The sequence below is a fragment of the Malania oleifera genome, chromosome 9 (assembly GCF_029873635.1).
Source record: "Malania oleifera isolate guangnan ecotype guangnan chromosome 9, ASM2987363v1, whole genome shotgun sequence".
Taxonomy (NCBI): domain Eukaryota; kingdom Viridiplantae; phylum Streptophyta; class Magnoliopsida; order Santalales; family Ximeniaceae; genus Malania; species Malania oleifera.
The window spans coordinates 78,702,664-78,724,360 of NC_080425.1; the positions used below are offsets into that span (position 1 = coordinate 78,702,664).

Here is a 21,697-nt window from a genome sequence, read left to right on the forward strand (position 1 = left end):
AAACTCTTCTTCTATTTTATGGTTGTAGTTATAGTAGTGGGTGAATGTTAGATGACTACTAGTGTAAGGATCAAAACTGATTTAAGTCAATTGTTGCATCAACAATTTGGCCCATTTGTCAAGACAAATCACTTCCAAAAATATGGAATGTGCTTTATTCTACATCCTAAAAAAATCAATGTTAAAACTAATGCCTCTACAAACAGGAGCCTCTAGTTAGAGTCTGTCGCGCTGACAATCAAATTCTCAAGTGAATCTCGTTATCAGAGTACAACGAACAATTAGATTTGTGAGTGAAGCCTCCTTTTTGGAGTATCACATAGCACTAGTCAAACTTGTTTTTTTTTCCACAAGCAGGAACTCCTTGCCAAAGTGAAAGTGGCAACGATTAAATTAACCTACCCTCCATAAGTGAGGTTTTTCTATCAAACTGCGGCGTGGTGGCTATTGAATTCATCTGTCTTCCATTAGTGAGGTGTCCTTGTTGAAGCATTACAAGGTAGTAAGTAGATTCACTTTTCCTTGTTCAATAAGGACTCCTTATTGGAGTATGACGTGATGGCGATTAGTTGCACAAACATAGTTCATCTACGATTTTTTAAATGTCACTATTGACACAGAGGGGTGGTTTTATGATGTTAGTCATTCATGGTAAGCCAATCTTGATGATTTGGCAATAGATGGCAATTCCAAGCAAGGACTCCTTGTTGGAGTGTTATGTGACAACAATCAAACTTACCTTTAGTGAGGTCTTTACTTTCAAGTATGACATGATAGTGGTTAGATTACTTGTCCTTTTATAGATAAAAAATCCTCTTATGGAAGTGTGACACAGTAGATATTAGATTTGAAAATGCGAGATTCATCAATGATAACTCAAATAATCACCATTGAAGAAAAAACTTTAGCCACTTGAAAATTAAGCTTAGACAAAACTCCCAAGGGCAAAAAGCCAAGTAGGGACAGAAAACAACCAAATGGCAACAAGCCTCGATATGGTTTAGATTAACCAAACATCTAAGCCTTCTTAAAATCCCAAAACCAAAAGCGTGGTAAAGGATAAAAAATCACAGTGAAGACAACAAGTTTGGATATGGTTCAAATCAATTAAGGCTTATCCAAGCCCTCTTAAAATTCAAAGAGACTAACTTGGAATAAAAAATGAACGTAAGGGCAATGAACCTGTATATGATTTAAATTAATTGAATCTATTTAATCACTCTCAAAATTTCCAAAGGCAATGGTCTTGGAATAGGAGTGATAAGCCTTAACTAAGCAAAAGCCTAAAATGAGCATGACGTTAAGAAAGAGAATGATGAGTTAGTGCGGGCATGCATGAACTTGGGGTCGAAATGATAAGCTTGGCATTGACATAAACTTTTAAGTATAACAATGAGCTTGATATAAGCTTATGGACATAAAGGCTATATGGGAGTATAAGTTGCAATGGCAATGAGCCCGTAATGGGAATGATAAGTTGCAATGGCAATGAACTCGTAATGGGAATGATAAGGGTAGTATAAACACGGGCCAAAAATAGATACACACTTGGAGTAAAAGAAAACAATGCCAAGCCCAAAAATGATACCATTAATACAAGGCAGAAAAATCACTTTGCCCGATTCAAAGAAAAAACTAAGACATACAAGGGTAACAAGAAAGTTATCCCTCTAAATCCAATAATAGGGACCCCCGAAATGTGCTTTAAACCTATAAGTACAACTCGATATGGGGGAAAAGCTTTTCTATGTCACAAGGAATAACCTCTCAATTATGGATGTGTGACTTCCCTAAATGGTCAAAGTAATTCCCCTACTGACTTAAGTGTTAGACTTCCTCGGAATAAATGTATGAAACAGAGTTTGTGGGGGAAGAAGGAAGATAATTGTTTTCTACCCAAGGAACAGGTGATATATTAACCATATCCTATTTTCTTAGTTTTCCACACTGAAATAAGCATTAGAAGAATTTTAGAGGATTAATCACCACAAGTCCTCAGTTTTATAAACTATAAGTATATGTATCAAATTAGATTTCATCTCATGGTAAATGGACCTAGATTATGATTTCATTAAACACAAAAAACCTTATAAAATATCAACATAATTTACATGGAAAAATTTTAATATAATATATAATGATGATAAATGTTGGGGGGGGGGGGGTGGGTTGTAGTCATTAGTGATATTATCGACATTGGTCAAGCTAACAAAACAATTAAAAAAAACATTATAGGTTGGTTGACTCTATTTTTAAAATTATCGACTCAATTATGATTTAACTTTTATTTTTATTATTTTTTTACAAATCAACAACTCAATTCGTGTTATACTAATGAACGCTTTTGAAAATTAAGGTGTAGTCCCAAGAGGGGGGGTTAATTGGGTTTAAAAAATTTCTTTTAACTCTTTTTATAGATTCACAACTTATTGTAAGTTAAGTACTCAAACAGAGATGACTTGAATTACAATATCAGTTAAAAATCAATATTCACTTTTAAAACTTTAAGAATGAGTAAATCAATTTGATCTTGCAGCAATGTCAATTTACACCCAACCAAAGAATTTTATTCAATCAACAGAAACCAATGATTCACAATGTAATACTCTCAACTTTTGAATAATTCAATCCACTCAACAAGATAACCAAAACAAGATTCACACTAAAGGATGATTTCAACAAAGCTTCCAAGATTCAGAGATTGAATAACTCAAAGTAGAGTTTGATAAAAACCCTGTTTTAATGAAACACAATTGAAAATTCCAACACTCTTCCAAAACTCAGATTTAAAATAAACTTTTAATTAATGAGTCTTGGGTGTTAATCAATTAATGTACTCTCTTATGGTTTCCGCAAAAAGTATTGATTAACCAACATACTCCCGTTTGGTTTCCGCAATCCCAAAGTCAAAATAATTTTTGGTTTATTTAATATTCAATCCACACAATTTATATAATTGAAATAAACAACCACGCAATTATATATGTGCGGAAAAGTAAAGAGAGTTTAGGGAAAGAGAGTGACACTGAATTTTTACGAGATTTGGCTATACCCGCCTACGTCCTCACCTTAGGCACACCACTTAAGGATTCCACAACAACACTCCTTTATGGGTAGGAGCAACCTTACAATCCCTCCTTCAATAGGCTATAGTACACCTCTCCAAATGATACCCCACGCTTGGTACAACGATTCAACAGCCTTGAACCGTCAACAAATCTTCCTAGCAAGAATCCCCTCTTGCTAGTCCAACGATTCAATAACTTGAACCGTAAAAAACAAGAAAAAACAACAAGAGCCTTGTGTAGGAGTAACACTCTCAAAAGAGTTGATTAGTACAATTTAAAAACAATATACTTCAATTAAATAATAATATAGAAATATGAAGCTCAAGTATATATATCACTGGGGTTCTTTCTTAGATTGAATAACTTAGTAAAAATGCAAAGACCCGTGAGCTTTTCTCTGCAAACTCGTAGCAAGTAATTCAACGAGAGTATATGTTAGGTAGCTTTGAAGAGTAGAAAGAATTTGATTGATTTACTGCTTGTAGGTTGTTGGTGTATTTGATTCTTGGGTTTAATAATGTATTTATATAGTTTAAAGAGTATTTTTCGTGTTGCTCAAGTTGCTCGGAGTATTCTCCAAGTTTTCTCAAAGTTTGGAGCCCAAGAAATCACTTTTGAAACTTTTATTAGCTGTTAAAATTTGAATTTTTACGAAGGTTAGTCGCCTGACTAGACAAGGGTCAGTTTCCTGAAGTGGTTCTGTCTACGTTTAGTCACTTAAACAGATAAGGTCAGCCGCTTGACAGTTTCGACCACCTTTCAGTATTTTGGTCATAACTTTTTTTACACAACTCAAATTAGACTTTATTGGTATCAACAGAAAGTTAAGAAAAAAATCTCAAAACTTTCATGTTGAACATTTTTTAAGATAAGGAGTGTTTGATAGAGAAAGATGCACATCAATGCAGATATAGAAAAAATAACAGAATTTGAAAAATCCTGTTTTGGTGCTTTTCATTTTAAAAATAATTTTAACCTTTTTGAAATAACTTTTTACCTTATAAAAGTATTTTTCAAGTATTTTAAAAGGTATTTAGGTCCAAAAAATTAACTTAAGAGTTTCATGTATCCATATTGAAATCGCTTGAAGTACTTACATAAGACTTCTCAAGACTTATACTTTCTAAACACTTAAGTTTTCTTGTTTTTCCATCTCGAGTCTATCTTGACTTTCAACTTCAATTCATTTTAAGTTTCATCAAATCATCTTTTAATTCATGTTTTAATAGTACGAGCTTTATGGGATCTTCTTTCTTTTGGAGTATAAGTTTTTAATGGTACTTGTGATCTTGAACCTATAATTCTTTGAACTCTTGAACTTTATAGACTTGATTTCCCGAAACATCATTACTTAAATGACATATGTTAAGTTCTTTCCGTTTATTATCATCAAAATAAAATTTTAAATCTCGTGAGGCTAACAACTTTTAACATGTTATGTCTTACACCCTACAAAATTTGTCTAGTTCATGGAATATCTATCATAAGACATTTGATAGCTTGCAAAAAAAGAAGAAGAAGGGGAATTATAAGTAGCACCATTAAATTTAGCACTCAGAGAGAGAGAGAGAGAGAGAGAGAGAGAGAGAGAGAGAGAGAGAGAGAGAGAGAGAGAGAGAGAGAGTGTTTTCAATTCAAAGGAAATGACAAATCAAAAAAAAAACTATTAATACATAACATGGAAATGTCTATTTCTATCATATTTCATATTTCACAAAATAACACAAATTTTTACATTTTTATTTGTTTCTTAAATTTATGATATATTGATGCAAAAATTGGCCCAAATCACACATACGATTCTTGCACATGGTCGTTTGGCATTTTAATTTTGTAAAGAAATGTATAAAATATTGAAACAACATTACATGCTATATCCCTCTTAGTTGCTAGTAACCTATCCTTTTTAAAGGAAAAAATATAAGAAGGTTTAGGCATGAAGCAATTATGACTTTTTTAAAGTGATGCATTCTTAGCATAAAATAATTTTAAAAATTTATATACATTTTTCCAAGTCCCTTTAAGGGCTCGACTAATCTATAGGATCGAGGAGTATTCTCTTGATTTCCACTATTGGAATTCATAAACGATATTAAATTATTTTAATGACGGTTTTAATTGAATAAGAGATGTAAATGTAATAGCTCTAGAGTAAGATGGTCACTACATCGCTGCCTCACCAAATTGCTTGACCCTCGCCTTTTAATTCAAATTCATTTTGTGATAAAACTAATTGAGATTTATCTAGGTTCCTAATTATGTTAATTAAAAATATAAATTTTCAAATAAATGGCAAAAAACATTAACTTCTCTGAGATTTGATAAAAATACACTAACCTCGCTCGAGATTTCAAAAATCCCAAGAAACTCCCTAATGTTTTAAAAACTCTAGAAACCTCACCTAAGGTTTGCTAAAAAGACACAAATCCCTGTTTATATCTTTTTGACAAACCTTAGGGGAAGTCAATGAAAATTTTAAAACCTTAGGAAAAATTCCTATATTTTTGTCAAGTCTTATGACAGAAGAATGTGTTTTACCTTAAAATATATTTACGATAATGATAAAAGGACAAACTTAGGGTCAGTTGATATCATTGTCGAAAATTACATAAACAAAAGTCATAAATGAAAATCAAAAGCCGAAAATAAAAATTAAAAATTAGAAACCAACAATCTGTTTGGTTAATATTTATAAAATTAAAATAAATTAAAAACTTGATTAGAAAATGTTGATTTTTGTCTTTAAATCAAATACTATTATGAAAATATGAGTAAAATAACAAAATTACAAAATAATGCACATTAAAAATACTATAATAAAAAAATTATTATAATTAATTTACTTAATTGTTATACTTTCAAAATTTACTTTATGATAGAAATTTCATTGGACATGATAATTGAAAAATAGTAAAGATATTTTGCAATCAATTTTATTATTATTTTTTGAAATTCATGTTTATTTTTATTTCAATTATATTTAAATTTATATAATTATGTAATTTTAATTTTAAATTGTATAAAATAAATGATTTAATGTAAAGAATTATTCCTGAATATTAAACTAAAAAATTATAAAATTTAATTTTTAAAATGATAATGAAAATAAAAAAGAACAACATAACTAAATATATTTTTATAATTTTTAAATTATATTAAATTAAAATAAAAAATAAAAAATAACAACAATATAAATAGATTCTTATTGTATTTAATTTTTGAAATTTAAGGTGTGGCATTTACGCTTGTAGCTTTTTTTAACTTATCTAGCTAAGCAAGACGAGGAGAGCAGTCCGCGGCCCCGAGGGTATTCTTGTAGTTTTGAGGATATTAGAGGGCAATTCGCTCAGTGACTGCGACCGGCGGAGGGGCATTTCCGTCCAATAAAAGGCGACCCCACGATTTTTTTTTATTGTTTAAAAAAAATTATATTTCAAATTTGTTTTTGGTTTTGTTTTTTATGTATCCTTTTTCAGCGTCCACAGTTCAGTTCCACAGTGAAGAGAGAGGCCAGCCGAAAGTGACGAACCAATGAAATCCTGAGCAACAGCTGCAACCAAATGAAAAACCAAAGCAGGAAAAGCAAAAACCAACGAAAGCAGAAAAAAGTGCTTTACTCCTCTCGATGTTTTTAGGGTTTTTGTTCTCTCCCCAGCGCCCTTTTCCTCTTAAATTCAATGTACTTTAACTTCTCCAGCACCCACAGTTTCCCTCCGCCCTGAGATCTCTCCTCACTTTCTCAAATTAAAGCAAATTTTCAAACTCTTAATTTCTGGGTTTTCTGTTTTTCTCTCTTTTCGAAAAATGTTTCAGAGACTGGGGACGATTGGCGGGTCGTAGCAGAACAGAAGACTCTCCGGGACGATGAAGATCGGTGAGCCGGCAACGGTGAAGGTCCGATCTTGGGCGCTTTGGCAGGTTTGAGTAGTTGCTTCGGGTTGCAGAGATCGGAAATCGGAGTTTTTTGTGAAGGGTATCGGCATAATCGGAGGACTGGGCCGGTTCGAATCGCCGAGTCGTACGAATCGGGCAGCGGTAATAACAGCTTCAAATCTCGAGAGAACATTTTGCGGTGAAAAATCACTTTCTGTCGATTTCTCTGGCTGATTGTCTCTGCGAAAAAATCATTTCGAAAAATGAGAGGAACAGAGGACGCGCGAATGTAAGCGTACGTACTCGTTAGAGCTTTCGTTTCGATGTTTAAAGGAGGAGGGCTGGTTTCGCTGGTCGTGGACTTCTGCTGATAAATGCTTTCAAATAACACTTGAGAGTGTTTTGAATGTTTTCGTTTTGGGTCTCTTAATTTTAGGTTGGTTTAGCTCCGATCTCGAAAAGATTTACCATCCTTGTGTTTTGAGCTGCTTCGCAGTGAGAAAACAGGGATAGCTGCGTTTCAGTTGTTGGTTTCAGTAAATCCTAGAATCACGCTATTTGTATTTCAGCGAGTGAAGAAAAGAAGAGCAAAGAAGCTGCAGTCACGAATCGACCATATATATATATATATATATATTATCTATTTCTTTAGAGTTTCAATTCCTTGGTCAAGCATTTTATTAAGCTTCTTTGGGTGTTGTGACTTTGGGATTTTTGGGAGTGTTTGTGGGATTGTGAGATTGACGGTGAGATGGCAATGTCCTGCAAGGATGGTAAACCAGGGTTGGACAATGGCAAGTATGTCCGCTACACGCCTGAGCAGGTTGAAGCCCTCGAGAGGCTTTATCACGAGTGCCCTAAACCCAGTTCGATTCGCCGCCAACAGCTCATTAGGGAGTGCCCAATCCTCTCCAACATTGAGCCCAAGCAGATTAAAGTTTGGTTCCAGAACAGAAGGTTTAACTTTTTACCGAAATTCACGCTTTCTGTTCTATTCATGTTCCTTTCTCCTTTGTTTGGTTGCTGGAAAAATTAACTCGGGGAAGATAAAAGAAACCCACATGCGTTTGGGTGCCTTTTGTTATAAAAAAAGAACAGAAAAATTCAGCTCAGCTGAGTCAAATGTTTGTGAGTTTTTCTTTTTCAAAATCAAAGATTTAATTTTCCGGTGATCTTATATGTTTCCTATCCCACATTTTCCCGGGAACCAAAGGGGCATTGATTGCTTATAGACAGTGACTTGCGCGTTTATGTTTTGGGTTCTACAGATGCAGGGAGAAGCAGCGGAAGGAGGCGTCCCGCCTTCAAGCCGTGAATAGGAAGCTGACGGCCATGAACAAGCTTTTAATGGAAGAGAATGATAGGTTGCAGAAGCAGGTGTCACAACTGGTGTATGAGAATGGCTACTTTCGCCAACACACCCAGACCGTGAGCATCGTCATTGTTAATTTTTTTTCACATTTTGGCTTCCATTTATAGATAGCTTGATCTTCTTTTATTCCTATTGACGACAATAAACAATTTTTCTTCTTTTATCAAGTATAAAAATTAAAAATGACTGATGTGGAGGGTAAGGGGGGGTTCATTTATTTATTTATAATATACATATATAATATAATGTCATTGCAGACGACGCTTGCGACCAAAGATACAAGCTGTGAGTCGGTGGTGACGAGTGGTCAACACCATTTGACGCCTCAGCATCCGCCGAGGGATGCTAGTCCTGCAGGGTAAGGAGGGTTAGTGGGGATATGGTTGTTGAGTCCTTTTCTGTCATCGTGCTTTGTGACACTCTTGTGGTGTGTGTTTACTGTGTATGGCTAATGGCTTAGCTTGTTAGTCCTGAATTTTCATGCTTTGTATTTTTCCCAGGCTTTTGTCCATTGCAGAAGAGACTTTAACAGAGTTTCTTTCAAAGGCCACTGGAACTGCTGTTGAGTGGGTCCAAATGCCTGGAATGAAGGTACGTGTTATCCCTTGTGATGTCATTGTTTTTCTTCTTTAATAATTCATTTCTCTGGTAATTTTTATATTCAAAAACATATCTTTATATTTAATTATTAGTTATTTATTTATGATAACTAAATAGATAAATTTTAAAAAAATTGGTGATAATTTATCCTCAGTAGGACATCACAGAGGATGCATTGCCAAAACTTTTGCGGAAGTACAATGTTCACATGATTTTACTTGAGTGTAAAAAAAGAATATATATTTTTATTCACGTCTAAAGTTATGTTTCTAAAAACTGTCACACTGCATGGATCTGAAATTAAGTCACTCCTTTTAATAAATTGGGAAATGAAAAGTGTGTGAATATTTTAGAAATGTTAAAGTTTGCCAGAATGTCAGTCTTTGCCCCTCTGCATGCCATTCCTCTAAATCCAGGACAGCATTTTATTCAAGAGTTGCTTCTCTTTTTCCCCTTGTAATTTTGAATCTTGATCTTTCTTTCTTGAACATTTTTCTGTTTGACAGATGTCTGAGGATGTATTAATTATATTTAATTTTTCTTGACAATTGCAGCCTGGTCCGGATTCCATTGGAATCGTTGCTATTTCTCATGGTTGCACTGGAGTGGCAGCACGAGCCTGTGGCCTAGTGGGCTTAGAGCCCACAAGGGTATGTCAATCTCTCTCTCTTGTTCGCATGTCTAAAGCTTATATATTTGCATGTACATGAACTATGTATATGGTGCATGTGTCTTTTCTTCTACCTCTCTCTATCTCTCTCATTTGGAGCTCATGAGGAAGACAACTTCTATATATTTCAGGTTGCAGAAATCCTCAAGGATAGGCCATCGTGGTTCCGCGATTGCCGAGCTGTGGATATTTTGAATGTGCTGCCTACGGCAAATGGTGGAACCATTGAATTGCTGTACATGCAGGTAGGTATTAATTTTCATTGCTCGTCACATTAAGACAAACATCCAAGTTTTTGATTGCCTTTCAAATTACTTGAACTTTTGCTTCTAAAATTGTTGTAGCTCTACGCGCCAACAACTTTGGCGCCTGCACGTGACTTCTGGTTGTTACGCTATACTTCTGTTTTGGAGGATGGCAGTCTTGTGGTATGTGATTTCAACTTCATGCAATTTAATGGGTCATACAATAGTGTATTTCTTGTAAACTATTAATAAATTTTATATTGGTGGTGCCATTGCCCATTTTCTTGTGAATTCTTCTTCTTATTATTATTATTATTATTGTTATAATATATTTATGATATATATTTTATACATTTTATGCATATATAATTTCAGAATCTTTCTAGCAAAAAAAAAAAAAAGAAAGGAATTTTGAAATCTCAAGATGAGCTTTCCTATTAATGTGCCATGTGTCATCTCATATTTTTTAGGAAAAAATTTATTTGAAAAATTTAAAAGATTTTATTAATGGCCTTTAATGCCTCTCTGCACTCATAGCTTTTTCGTTATCTATAGCTTAGACCTGGTCCTTATTTTTCTTTTAATCCATCTCTATTTATCTTATGTCCTTCTCTCCTTTGTGAGTTTGTAAATTTTTTTTGCCAATTTTTCAATTTCACTTGTTTGTTTTATGCGGTAAGTACCATGCAAGGCTTTTCATCTTCTATTCATCTTTATTATTTTTTTTCTTTGCAATTGTTGATGGAAGTATGCATTCTATGTGATTTGTGCACCAGACTCTTTGTTTTCTATGCCTGTCTCTCTCATTCTTTGTTTTATTTTTTTGATTTATCTTTGCTATTTTCATTGGCTCTCTCTTCTAATTTTATTTTATTTTTTCTTTGAATTTTTCTGTTTCTTTTGCTTTTTTAGAGAATTTTTTTTTTCTCAAAAAATAGTTTTTAAAATTTTGGAACAACAACAACCAAAACCTTTGGTTGCCTTATGTTGTGTCAGCTACAAAATCCTTATTGGATTGTGAAGTACACATATCCCTACACTCTCCATGTGTATTCCTAACACCAGTCATTTCCCCATCACATGTTTTCGTAATCACATATATGTACCTAATATGTGCACTAGTGGGGAGTGAGCTAGTTATTGCTAGTGGTTGCTAAAGGGGTGGAGGTGGACCTAGAATGGCTTTGAATGAGATAGTAAGGATCTAGTAGTCCTTAAATTGTTGGGGGAAATTGCCCATGATTGTATAAATTAGCGGAAAAGATTCATGTAGCTGATCCCTTGGTGGGACTTCAAGGCTTCGTTGTTGTTGTTTTGTTGTTGTTGTATGTATATGCCTACTATATATACTCCTTTTTACTTTGAATCAACTGTAGAACCTCCCTAGGTACCAAGTCATAGGCTTTTTAGATCAATAAAATCCATGTGCAAATGCCTTTTCTTTTTTCTAAACCATTTCAATTCATCTTCTCCAAAGATGCTTTTTTTTTTTTTGAAACCTTCGTCCCTAAGCTTAGTCTTAGTATTCTTTCAATCTTTCCCCAAATTTCATTGTATGACTCATTAAAAATTCCTTTCTATTTTCCTCTGAAAAAATTTCTGCCAGACCAAATGGAGACTCAAGAGTGTATTTCTATAATAATAATAATGCATAAATATGAAGTAGGTTGGAAATAAATGGAATAATGAGGCAATATAGATGCATTAAGTAGAATAAATTCACCATCAATGGAATACATGCCATCAAATAATATGTTGAGTTCATTTTTTATACCTAAATAGAAGATGTATTATATTTGAACCTTTTCTTGTGTGTTGTAATGAATAAATGAAAATGAGAAACAATTAGAATTTTTTTTAACATACTGGTTTTGAAAAAAAAAATAATGCCTTGAGTTTATTTGAATGTCAAGTTAATTACAATCTTTTACCCTCTGAGAAGAGTGGGTTAATGACTAGTTAATTATAATGATGCATGTCCAGATTTGTGAAAGATCACTTAAAAATACTCAAAATGGCCCTAGCATGCCAGCTGTGCAGCATTTTGTGAGAGCAGACATGCTGCCGAGTGGGTACCTGATAAGACCTTGTGAAGGGGGTGGTTCTATCATTCACATTGTTGATCATATGGATTTGGAGGTAAATAAGTAATCCTCTTTTCTACATTTTGATAATTTCCCGTTGTTTTAAATTATGAAGAACTTTTCTATACATACAGTTGATTAATGGCTTTAGTGTGTTCATTTTATCAACTAGCCATGGAGTGTTCCTGAAGTGTTGCGCCCTCTGTATGAGTCCTCAACAGTGCTTGCTCAAAAGACAACAATGGCTGTAAGCCCATGTTTTGTCATGACCATCTAAGCTATCTTCTTTGAATTATTGCTTTTCATTATCAATACAATTTTTGAATGCTTTCCTTTCTATTGTTGTTTTCATTCAGGCTCTTCGCCAGCTAAGGCAGATAGCTCAGGAGGTTTCTCAGTCCAATGTCAATGGCTGGGGCAGGCGACCTGCAGCCCTACGAGCGCTAAGCCAGAGGTTGAGCAGGTGGGCATACTCTAGTTAACATCTTCTTTTTTGTTTTTTTTGTTCTCTCATCTTCAAAATATCACAAGATAATTTCTTGCAGGGGTTTTAATGAGGCTCTAAATGGGTTTACTGATGAGGGGTGGTCAATGATTGGAAATGATGGAATGGATGATGTTACTATTCTTGTGAACTCGTCTCCTGATAAATTAATGGGCTTAAATCTTTCCTTCACTAATGGATTTTCAACTGTCAGCAATGCAGTCTTATGTGCTAAAGCATCAATGCTTCTACAGGTATGGTTGTTTAAATGTTTCATTTTCTTTTGTTTATCTTGCTTATAGTTTTTCAGTTTGTTATTTGCCAATTTAATTCTTTCTTGTTTGGAAAGTTCATTTTATTTGTTTGGTTAAATGTTTCTAACGTGTATATGCACCTTTTAGTGGTGCTTAGTTCACAGGATCCTTCATAATTCATAGGATGAGATACCCTGTGGCATTCTATTCCCACATTTGTTTTGGGGTTAGAAAGTGACATGGTGGTAATTCCACATTCTATAGAAATCAAGTATTTCCACAAAAGAATAGAATTCCATTCCATGCTTGGTACCTTACATTTCCATGGGCATTCTACATTCATCTGATATTGTAGTATTATCATTAAATATTATGGTATTTAAAATAATATTGAAAATATAGAATAAGAAGTTATATTATTTATTTTTTAACAACTTAATAATTTATATTATAATATATTGTATTATTATTATTTTTATTAATTTTATAGTTTTCTATTGTATTCATAAAATGACATAATCATGTACTTAACCTTGTACATAATCATGATTGCGAGCTGTTATGATATCTACAATAATTAATTATTGCACTATTAAAAGTATAAAACCATATTATATTATGTTATAATAATCTAATATTATTACATTAAAACAGAATTTTCATAATTGATTGCAATATCCTATAATAGATTATGATACTGTAATATATGGTACAATGGCATAATATTATAATACTAAAATAAATATCTTCATATCTTATGGAAAAATGACTTTTATTTCTTCATATATTATGACATGCACAGAGCAAGAAATTTTTTGGTAATCCTATTGAAATGCTCGGCAGATTCTCTTGAGGAACCTAACACAAAAACAAGCATTTTGTGTACATTCTCGGGAATCCTATAATGCGAACCAAATGTATTTCCATGAGACTTGCATCGCATTCCTGAAGATAGGATTCTGGGAAAGTCATTCCTTCTTTGATTCTTTGACCCAGACTACCTAAGAAAATTTTTATTTGCTGTTCAAGTTCTTGATACTAACTTATACCCTGAAAATTTTTAATTCAAAATTTTTCTGGTTTCTCTTGTTAAATTGCTTGTTTTATTATATTTTATTTTACCTTTAGCCAGTGATCATTAGATTCATTATTCAGCCCCCTAAAAGATTCCAATATCTGGGGATGATTTGCTGGTTTAAATCTTTATTTTGTATGCATGATATAGTTGTTGGCAATTGTGCTTAAATAGTTAAATGCGTTACTTCTCCTCATGCCTGTGTTGTTTCTACAGTTTATTTTGGTTTTAACATTTGTTAAAACTCTTTCCTGTTCTATTTTGCCGACTTTTCAGAATGTGCCTCCTGCAATACTGCTTAGATTTTTGCGGGAGCATAGATCAGAATGGGCAGACAACAATATTGATGCTTACTCAGCTGCAGCTATCAAAGTTGGTCCTTGCAGCTTACCAGGGTCTCGCGTTGGAAGTTTTGGAAGTCAAGTTATTCTCCCACTTGCTCACACTATTGAGCATGAAGAGGTCAGCATTAAGCAGTATTTCATTTTCAAAATTAATCATGGTCGACCTTCCCTGCAATATTTGTATATTTCTGATGGTAATTTTTTTGCTGGTTAGTTCTTGGAGGTCATTAAGTTGGAAGGGGTGGGCCATTGTCCTGAAGATGCGATGATACCTCGAGATATGTTTCTCTTGCAGGTAAACATTGTTATCATTGTAGCTTGCATACACTGTGTTTTTGATGTCTACCACATGAAAGTGTTGCCTGCTTTGTAATATGCTCTTGCCTTCTAGTATTGCCTGGGCCTACTCTTGAGGCTGCTATGAAATGTGAGCTTTTGTCAGTTCACTTGTGTGCAGTATTATAATTTTCCTGTTTTTTAATTTTGTTATTATAAATGTGGTCCCCAACATTCTTTGAACATTTTTCTCGAGTTCGGGATACAAGACAACAGTTTAAAAAATTACAATTCTGTATTTTTTTTCTTGATATTTATAAATATTCTGAGCAAATAAAAAATGCTCTATTGCCCCTGATTTATTTTTATCTCTATTCTTTTATAGGACTAGGCATGCTAAAAAATGCTCCTGTCATTAAGTCTCTTTGACTTTTTTAGAACTTTGTTCTTGTTGCCGACCCTAGTTGTTTTGTGAAGCAAAGCAACTGAAAATAATTGAACTTGTTTTTTTCCCTCACAAGTAAGAACCTGTAGGATGGGATATGATTCCTGCAAATATAATACCAGATAATATTGTAGCTTCCCTATTTCCATTGTTTATTTGAATGTTTGTTTCTGGATCTTTATGCCTTGACATTCTTGCCTAACATTCCTACAAATATTGTTTTGGCAGCTGTGCAGCGGAATGGATGAGAATGCTGTTGGCACTTGCGCTGAACTCATTTTTGCTCCTATTGATGCTTCTTTTGCTGATGATCCACCACTTCTTCCTTCTGGGTTTCGCATCATTCCTCTTGATTCCGGAAAGGTTGATCTTTAATACACTTTAATTGTTTCTATATGTTTTTTTATTTTTATTTGAACTATTTTAATTTCAAACTGCTCATTACCATTTTTAATTGATGTACGGAACAATGCAGGAGGCTTCCAGTCCTAATCGCACTCTGGACCTTGCTTCTGCTCTTGAGATTGGTCCTGGAAATAGAACATCTACTGATTATACTGGCAATGGTGCTAATATGAGATCTGTAATGACAATAGCGTTTGAATTTGCATTTGAGAGTCACTTGCAAGAAAATGTAGCATCTATGGCTCGGCAATATGTTCGCAGCATTATATCATCAGTTCAGAGGGTGGCATTAGCTCTCTCTCCCTCTCATCTAAGTTCACATGCTGGTCTTCGGTCACCATTAGGCACTCCTGAAGCACAAACTCTTGCTCGGTGGATTTGCCAAAGCTATAGGTATGTCACCTGCATTTATTTACTGTGCATTTGTTGACAAATAATCTATGCCTCTGCAGTAGTTTGGTGACTTGGTCATTGAGTGACCTTAAATTTGATCTTTGCAGTTTGCTTGCTAAGTAAAATGGGCTTGGACACTTGTGTCAGAAAACTAATTTTATTTGATATTTCTAATTGAAGGTTTTTTTTTCATTTCCCAGATGCTACTTGGGTATGGAGCTACTCAAATCTAGTGGTGAAGGAAGTGAATCCATCCTCAAAACACTTTGGCATCATTCGGATGCTATCATGTGCTGCTCTTTGAAGGTATGTACATCAAACTTGTAATGAGTTTCTCCTTTTCTTTTTCAAATGTTGTATGAATGTTTACATTCTATTAGGTGCTTATTTGGGAAATTTAAATTATTTCCTTATGTTCTCTGCTGCTTGGTAGTTGTGATTGGATGCTTATATTAGTCTAGATTTTGGGTTTTGTACACTTAAGAGATCTAAATGACAAGCTTGGTTTCATTTTCTCCTTTACTCTTTGAAGGTATGTACATCAAACTTGTAATGAGTTTCTCCTTTTTCTTTTCAAGTGTTGTATGAATGTTTACATTCTATTAGGTGCTTATTTGGGAAATTTAAATTATTTCCTTTTGTTCTTTGCTGCTTGGTTGTTGTGATTGGGTGCTTAAATTAGTCTGGATTTTGGGTTTTGTACAATTAAAAGGTCTAAATGACAAGCTTGATTTCATATTCTCCTTTACTTTCTTGTTTATGCTGAAACACTGTTAGACCTCCCTAAAAAGTGCACACTTTAGTTGGAGATCTGGAATAATGACCTTTCTCTACTAACTCCTACATATTATTATAGTTTGGTCCCTTTTTTGATGACACTTTATGCTGTTACACTTGTGCCTCTTTGATCTGTAGAGCTGCTGAAATTGTTGTTACTATGCAAGAACACACACAATTGTGATGTGTCGCTGGATAAGGATAGCATTGAAATTTCTTGTGTGGGGCACAAGTGATGTTATATTTGGAGGTTGGTATTATAATTGTGCTGTCTGATTTCAACCAGGAGCAAGTCGAACAGATTCTATTCAAACACAAGATAGTTAAAGCCCAAAAATTCACTATTTTTTAATTCATAAATGCCTTGATTTTTTTTTTAAAACAAACAACAAAATCAAAATAAGAAAAATCCATCGAACTTTGTCTCTCTTTCAAATTGTTTTAAAAAATTTAGGGTTCAAGTGTTTGGGCATTTAGATTTTTTTTAAGTGTTGATATTTCAAAGAGAAATTATTTATTTTATTTTATTTTTTGAAATAGTTTGTTCTTTTTCATATATAAATATATATGTATCTAATTTTAGGGTACATGATCGTTCAATATTCATCTATACTTAATTTTTAATTGTTGTTCTTGTGATTGGCAATGAATGTAATGATATTACACCATAACCTGTTGCGTGCTATACAGAAAAAGCCTCTTCAAATGGTGGAGGTATGGCTGGTATACATCATGCCTTCTCCAAACCAGATATGGCAGGGGAGCCTTGGGCATTGGGTGTTGCATCTTTATTTTGCTTGTTTTGTGCACACGTGTATGTTTGGCTTACAATTGATTTAGAAATTTGCTGAATTTGACAATTTGATTGGATTATTGATTCCCAAATTTAGAATTTTGATTCATGATTTGACAACTGTGTCCTTGGCTGTGTTTGTAACTGCATAAACACGAGATTCGTTGTCAGTTGAATGTATTTTTATAGTAGGAATGAAAGAATCATTCTTTAATTTTTTTTGTTTTTACTTATTTATTATTTTACATGAGTGATATGTGTAGTGGCCCATAGATGCGCCAAACAGTTGAAACTCAAAATCTGTGTGATGCAATTGTTTACTTTGTGTTACCCTGCAAAAATCACCATTTTTTTTTTGGCTGTGGCAGTTGCTTCTGAAGGAATAAATTCCTTGTTCGTGTACATTTCTTTTGAATGACAATTCTTTTTTGCTGGTTTTTACCTTGAATTTATGCAATGTCACTGAAATTTTTAAATGCTTGTGCAGGCACTGCCAGTTTTCACCTTTGCAAACCAGGCCGGTCTCGACATGCTTGAGACAACCCTGGTTGCTTTGCAGGACATAACTTTGGAAAAGATATTTGATGATCATGGAAGAAAAACTCTCTGCTCAGAGTTCCCACAGATCATGCAACAGGTCTAACAATTTCCCTCTGAAACTAATTTTCTTGGAATAAATTTGAAACTGCACTTGTGGAGAGCCCACAACAATTTAAATATATGGAGTCAGAGCAAAATATTGTTTGTAAGAGAATCATGAACTACGAAGCATGTTTTATGTAGTTTTAAAGAGAGAATGCAACTTTGCATGCTATGCATATATTCAATTCAAATTGCAGTTTAGAATGAAACACCGTAGAACAGAAACAAATTTCATTACCGTAGGATGCAAGCTTCTTTGTAGGGATTACCTGCTCTTATGTTTCCTCGTTTCTGTGAGAGCACGAAATAGCTGTGCCATTGTATGCTTGAATTGAAGTGTATACTTGAAGTGAGAATTCACTACTAATAGATATTGGTTTTCTGCTTTGCTTGTTTCTCTCTTAGGGTTTTGCATGCCTTCAGGGTGGTATCTGTTTGTCAAGCATGGGTCGGCCAGTCTCATATGAGAGAGCAGTGGCCTGGAAGGTGCTGAATGAGGAAGAGAATGCTCATTGCATCTGCTTTATGTTCATGAACTGGTCTTTTGTCTGACATGAGCAGAGCTGGATTAAAAAGCAATAGAGTAATGAACTCCAGACTATTATCATCGTTTGCTCTTTTTGTTTTTCTTTTGGACATGGTATCCTGCTATACTGATCAGGCTTCTATTTACATTTTAGGCTGCCTGCTTCTTCTGTTATCTTAAGTTGAACGAGCTTTGTGTGCTTGCTTGCAGTTTTTATAGTATAGTTTCGGAAGTTTCATTGCAAAATTGTTGTGCAAATGTGCTGATGCTTGTATGATCAAGGTTTAAAATTTTGATTTAGACTAAAATTTGGAGTCTTCGAAAGTAACACAAATTTTGATTTGATGTCAAATGTTGATGTTGATTTTAGAAAATGATTGAAATTAGTAGTGAAGGAAGGACTTCTTAAAAACAATTTTAGTTACTACAAATAAAATCCGTAAATTAGTTGAATATTGGCTATTCGCGTGCACACAAAAGGTTGAATAAATTTTATGTAATTTTAAAGAAATTTCAGCCTCTTATAAGTAGTATTCTGTATTTTGAGTAAAGGGATTATTCATTAGGAGAAATACTAATTTGGGTTTTGAACATCAAATATTAGTTACTCAATTTCAAAGGAATTCCATTCAATAGTAAAACTTTAGAGAGATTGTTAATTTGAGATTACAATATATTTTGAACATTTCATAAAAATTTCGCTGCAGACAAATTAATTATTAAAATTTGGATAATCGTGAAAAGCTGAAGTTTGGCATTGAACTCTGATTTGTAGGAGTTGGGTCTGTCTCCCTGTTTGTTCGCTCAGAAAAATCATTGACTCGTCAGTCTAATCAGAGTGTAATTAGAGGAATTAAAATAAGAACTATTGCCCAGTTCAATTGGAAATGGGTTTTGCAGGCTCTTAAAATTCATGGCCAGATTTTTACCCAAAAGCAAATAACCAATCTGGACAACAGCTCCTCTGTATTTTTTTGATCTCCTTGGAAAATGCCTGGGATGCCATCTCTTGGAATTTTTAGATGTATTTCAATTCTCAAGAATGAGAGATTTAAAATGTACCATGGGAGAGCCTGTACTTTTAGGTGATTTGCATGAATCTTGGTGGATGTAAATGGTGCAAGCCATTTCCTTCAGCTTTCATGATTGATACGCGGGGTCATGTTAATGAAAGAAGGAACATTGTTTTTGTCTTTTTGGCTATTGGGTTCTCCATAAACATTATAGTCGTGTTGAATGAAAGGGGCATAGAAGAAGACTATGTTGTTTAACAGAGGGTAGGGTTTGTGTAAAGATCATTAGGTCTGTCAACACCCAATTTTTTTCAGGCCTTAAACATAACAAATTCTTTATTAATGTTTATAATAATATAGGGAGATGCATCAAAGTGCAGGGAAACACATCAGAATATATGGAAATATACAAGAATACATGGAAATAAAGGGAAATACAGGGGAACTATAGAAATACAAGGGGCAAACAAAAAATATAGGGAGATACATGGAATATCCAAGGGATCTTCGAGAGCTACAGCCAATACCTGCGCACAAATTTAGAAGGAGATCAAGTAATAGAGAAATAAATTTTGGATTTGATTTTGATTACATGTTTGCTTTACTTTCATACTCTTGCTATAGGTATTCAGTCGAAACAGAAGGGAGCATCTCCCATGCATCCCAGCACACAAGCCCACGGTCTAACCTAAACTCACAAGCCCACTGTCTAAACCCACGAGTCCACTGCCTAAACCCACAAGCCCACTATCTAAACCCAAGCCCCATGCCCCTTTTTAAAAGACCGACCCATTTTTTAAAACCTAGAGACCTGTGCCCAAGCAATTTTAAAGAACCAGCCCATTTTTAAAACCCCGAGGACTGGGCCCAAACAATTTTCAAACCCCAGGCCATTTTTTTTTTTTTTTAAACTTAGAAGCCTAGGCCCAAACAATTTTAAAAGCCTAGGCCCATTTTTTCTTAAAACCCAAAGGGTCTTGGGGCAATTTTAAAACCAGCCCATTTTTTAAACCCAAAGGGCCTAGGGCCCACTTTTACAACTAGCCCCATTTTTAAAAACCCAAAGGCCCTGGACCCAATTTTAAAAACCAACCCATTTTTTTAAACCAAAGGGGCTTGAGCCTCATTTTAAAACCAATTTTTTTAAAAATAAACTTTGATCCAACCCAGTGGGTTGACCCAAACCTTCACTTGTTTGAGTTGACTCACCCAAGTCAACTGCTAACCCATCCAAACTCATTGAGTTTGGTGAGTCAACTTACCAACAAAACAAATCTCAAAGCAAGTCAAACCAAAACACAGATCAAATGGATCCGTTTGGCTTAAATAGAAATGAAAAAATGAAACAAAACCTACGAGGGAAGGGGGGGGGGGGTTGACTTATCTTTATCCTTGAACAGATCCAATCGATCATCCTCCCCCAAACTCAGATATGAAAAAATAGAACCTTTGAAAGTAGAGAAGAGAGAGAACAGTAGAAAAGAGAGAGAATAGTAAGAGAGTAGATCAGAGGAGAGATCAAGAAAGAGAAAAGACTGAGATCAGAGGAGAGATCGAGAAAGAGAAAAGAGAGGTAGAAGAGACTAAGAAGAAAAGGGAGATTGAGAGAGGGCAAGAAGAAAGGTCGAGAAAGAGAGAAGAGAGAGCGGGAGAGAAGAGAGAGCGGGAGAGAAAATGCACGGGAGAAATGGGGGAAAAGAAGAAAAAAAATGCTTTTATATGAAAGAGTTAGTGACCATGTGTCACCTCTGCATGGTGACACATGGCATCTTCTGGTTCATGTATTTAAATGGGCAATGTGGCCGCTTTTGGACCGTCCGATCTGTGTTTTCTTTGGACAGTCCAAAGTAGGCCACATCACCGATCCTTGTTCCTTTATTTGAGCCACTCAAAAGGTGACACGTGCTGATGTCACCCTATGGTAGAAAATAAAAATAAAATTGGACACGTGTCACCAATCGTATCGTGACATGTGTCATAGCTCTCAGCTGTTAGATCTGTGTTTTCTCTGGACGGTTCATATTATGCCACATCATTAATCCTTGTCTTCCGTCTAGAACCACTAAGAAGGTGACACGTGGTAAGGTAACGTCATGCTTGGGGTTGGCATGTGCCCCCACTTCCTAAACCAGACCAGACCGGTTCATATCGGTCTGTTTTCAAATTGCTTATTTATTTATTTATTTTTAATTAATTGTTTAAATTGGAAAAATAATAATAAAAATCATAAAATAGGAAAAAATTTGGAAAATTGGGAAAAAAAATATTTTGAAGGTTAGAAAAATAGGAAAAAAATATTTTTGAGTTGTTTTGAGCCAAAATAATTGAGGGAATGTCTTTAAAAATATCAAACAATTT

The 21,697-nt window shown here is 34.3% G+C and overlaps 1 protein-coding gene across 4 annotated transcripts; it reads left to right on the forward strand.

Moving 5' to 3' along the window:
- Positions 1–6,532: 6,532 nt before the first annotated feature.
- Positions 6,533–18,572, forward strand: LOC131163892 (homeobox-leucine zipper protein ATHB-15). Of its 4 annotated transcripts, none has more exons than XM_058120709.1 (19): positions 6,533–6,747; positions 6,882–7,898; positions 8,210–8,369; positions 8,571–8,671; positions 8,814–8,904; positions 9,468–9,563; positions 9,715–9,828; positions 9,928–10,011; positions 11,812–11,967; positions 12,085–12,159; positions 12,269–12,375; positions 12,458–12,650; positions 14,002–14,187; positions 14,284–14,364; positions 15,019–15,153; positions 15,266–15,588; positions 15,789–15,894; positions 17,646–17,795; positions 18,206–18,572. In XM_058120709.1, the coding sequence occupies exons 2-19, from the start codon at positions 7,693–7,695 to the stop codon at positions 18,350–18,352; spliced, it is 2,511 nt and encodes an 836-aa protein (XP_057976692.1). In that variant the 5' UTR covers positions 6,533–6,747; positions 6,882–7,692; the 3' UTR covers positions 18,353–18,572. The 4 variants fall into 4 exon arrangements, with proteins under 4 accessions (XP_057976692.1, XP_057976689.1, XP_057976690.1 ...); XM_058120707.1 differs by having other exon boundaries at positions 6,562–6,704; XM_058120708.1 differs by having other exon boundaries at positions 6,573–6,676.
- Positions 18,573–21,697: the final 3,125 nt, after the last annotated feature.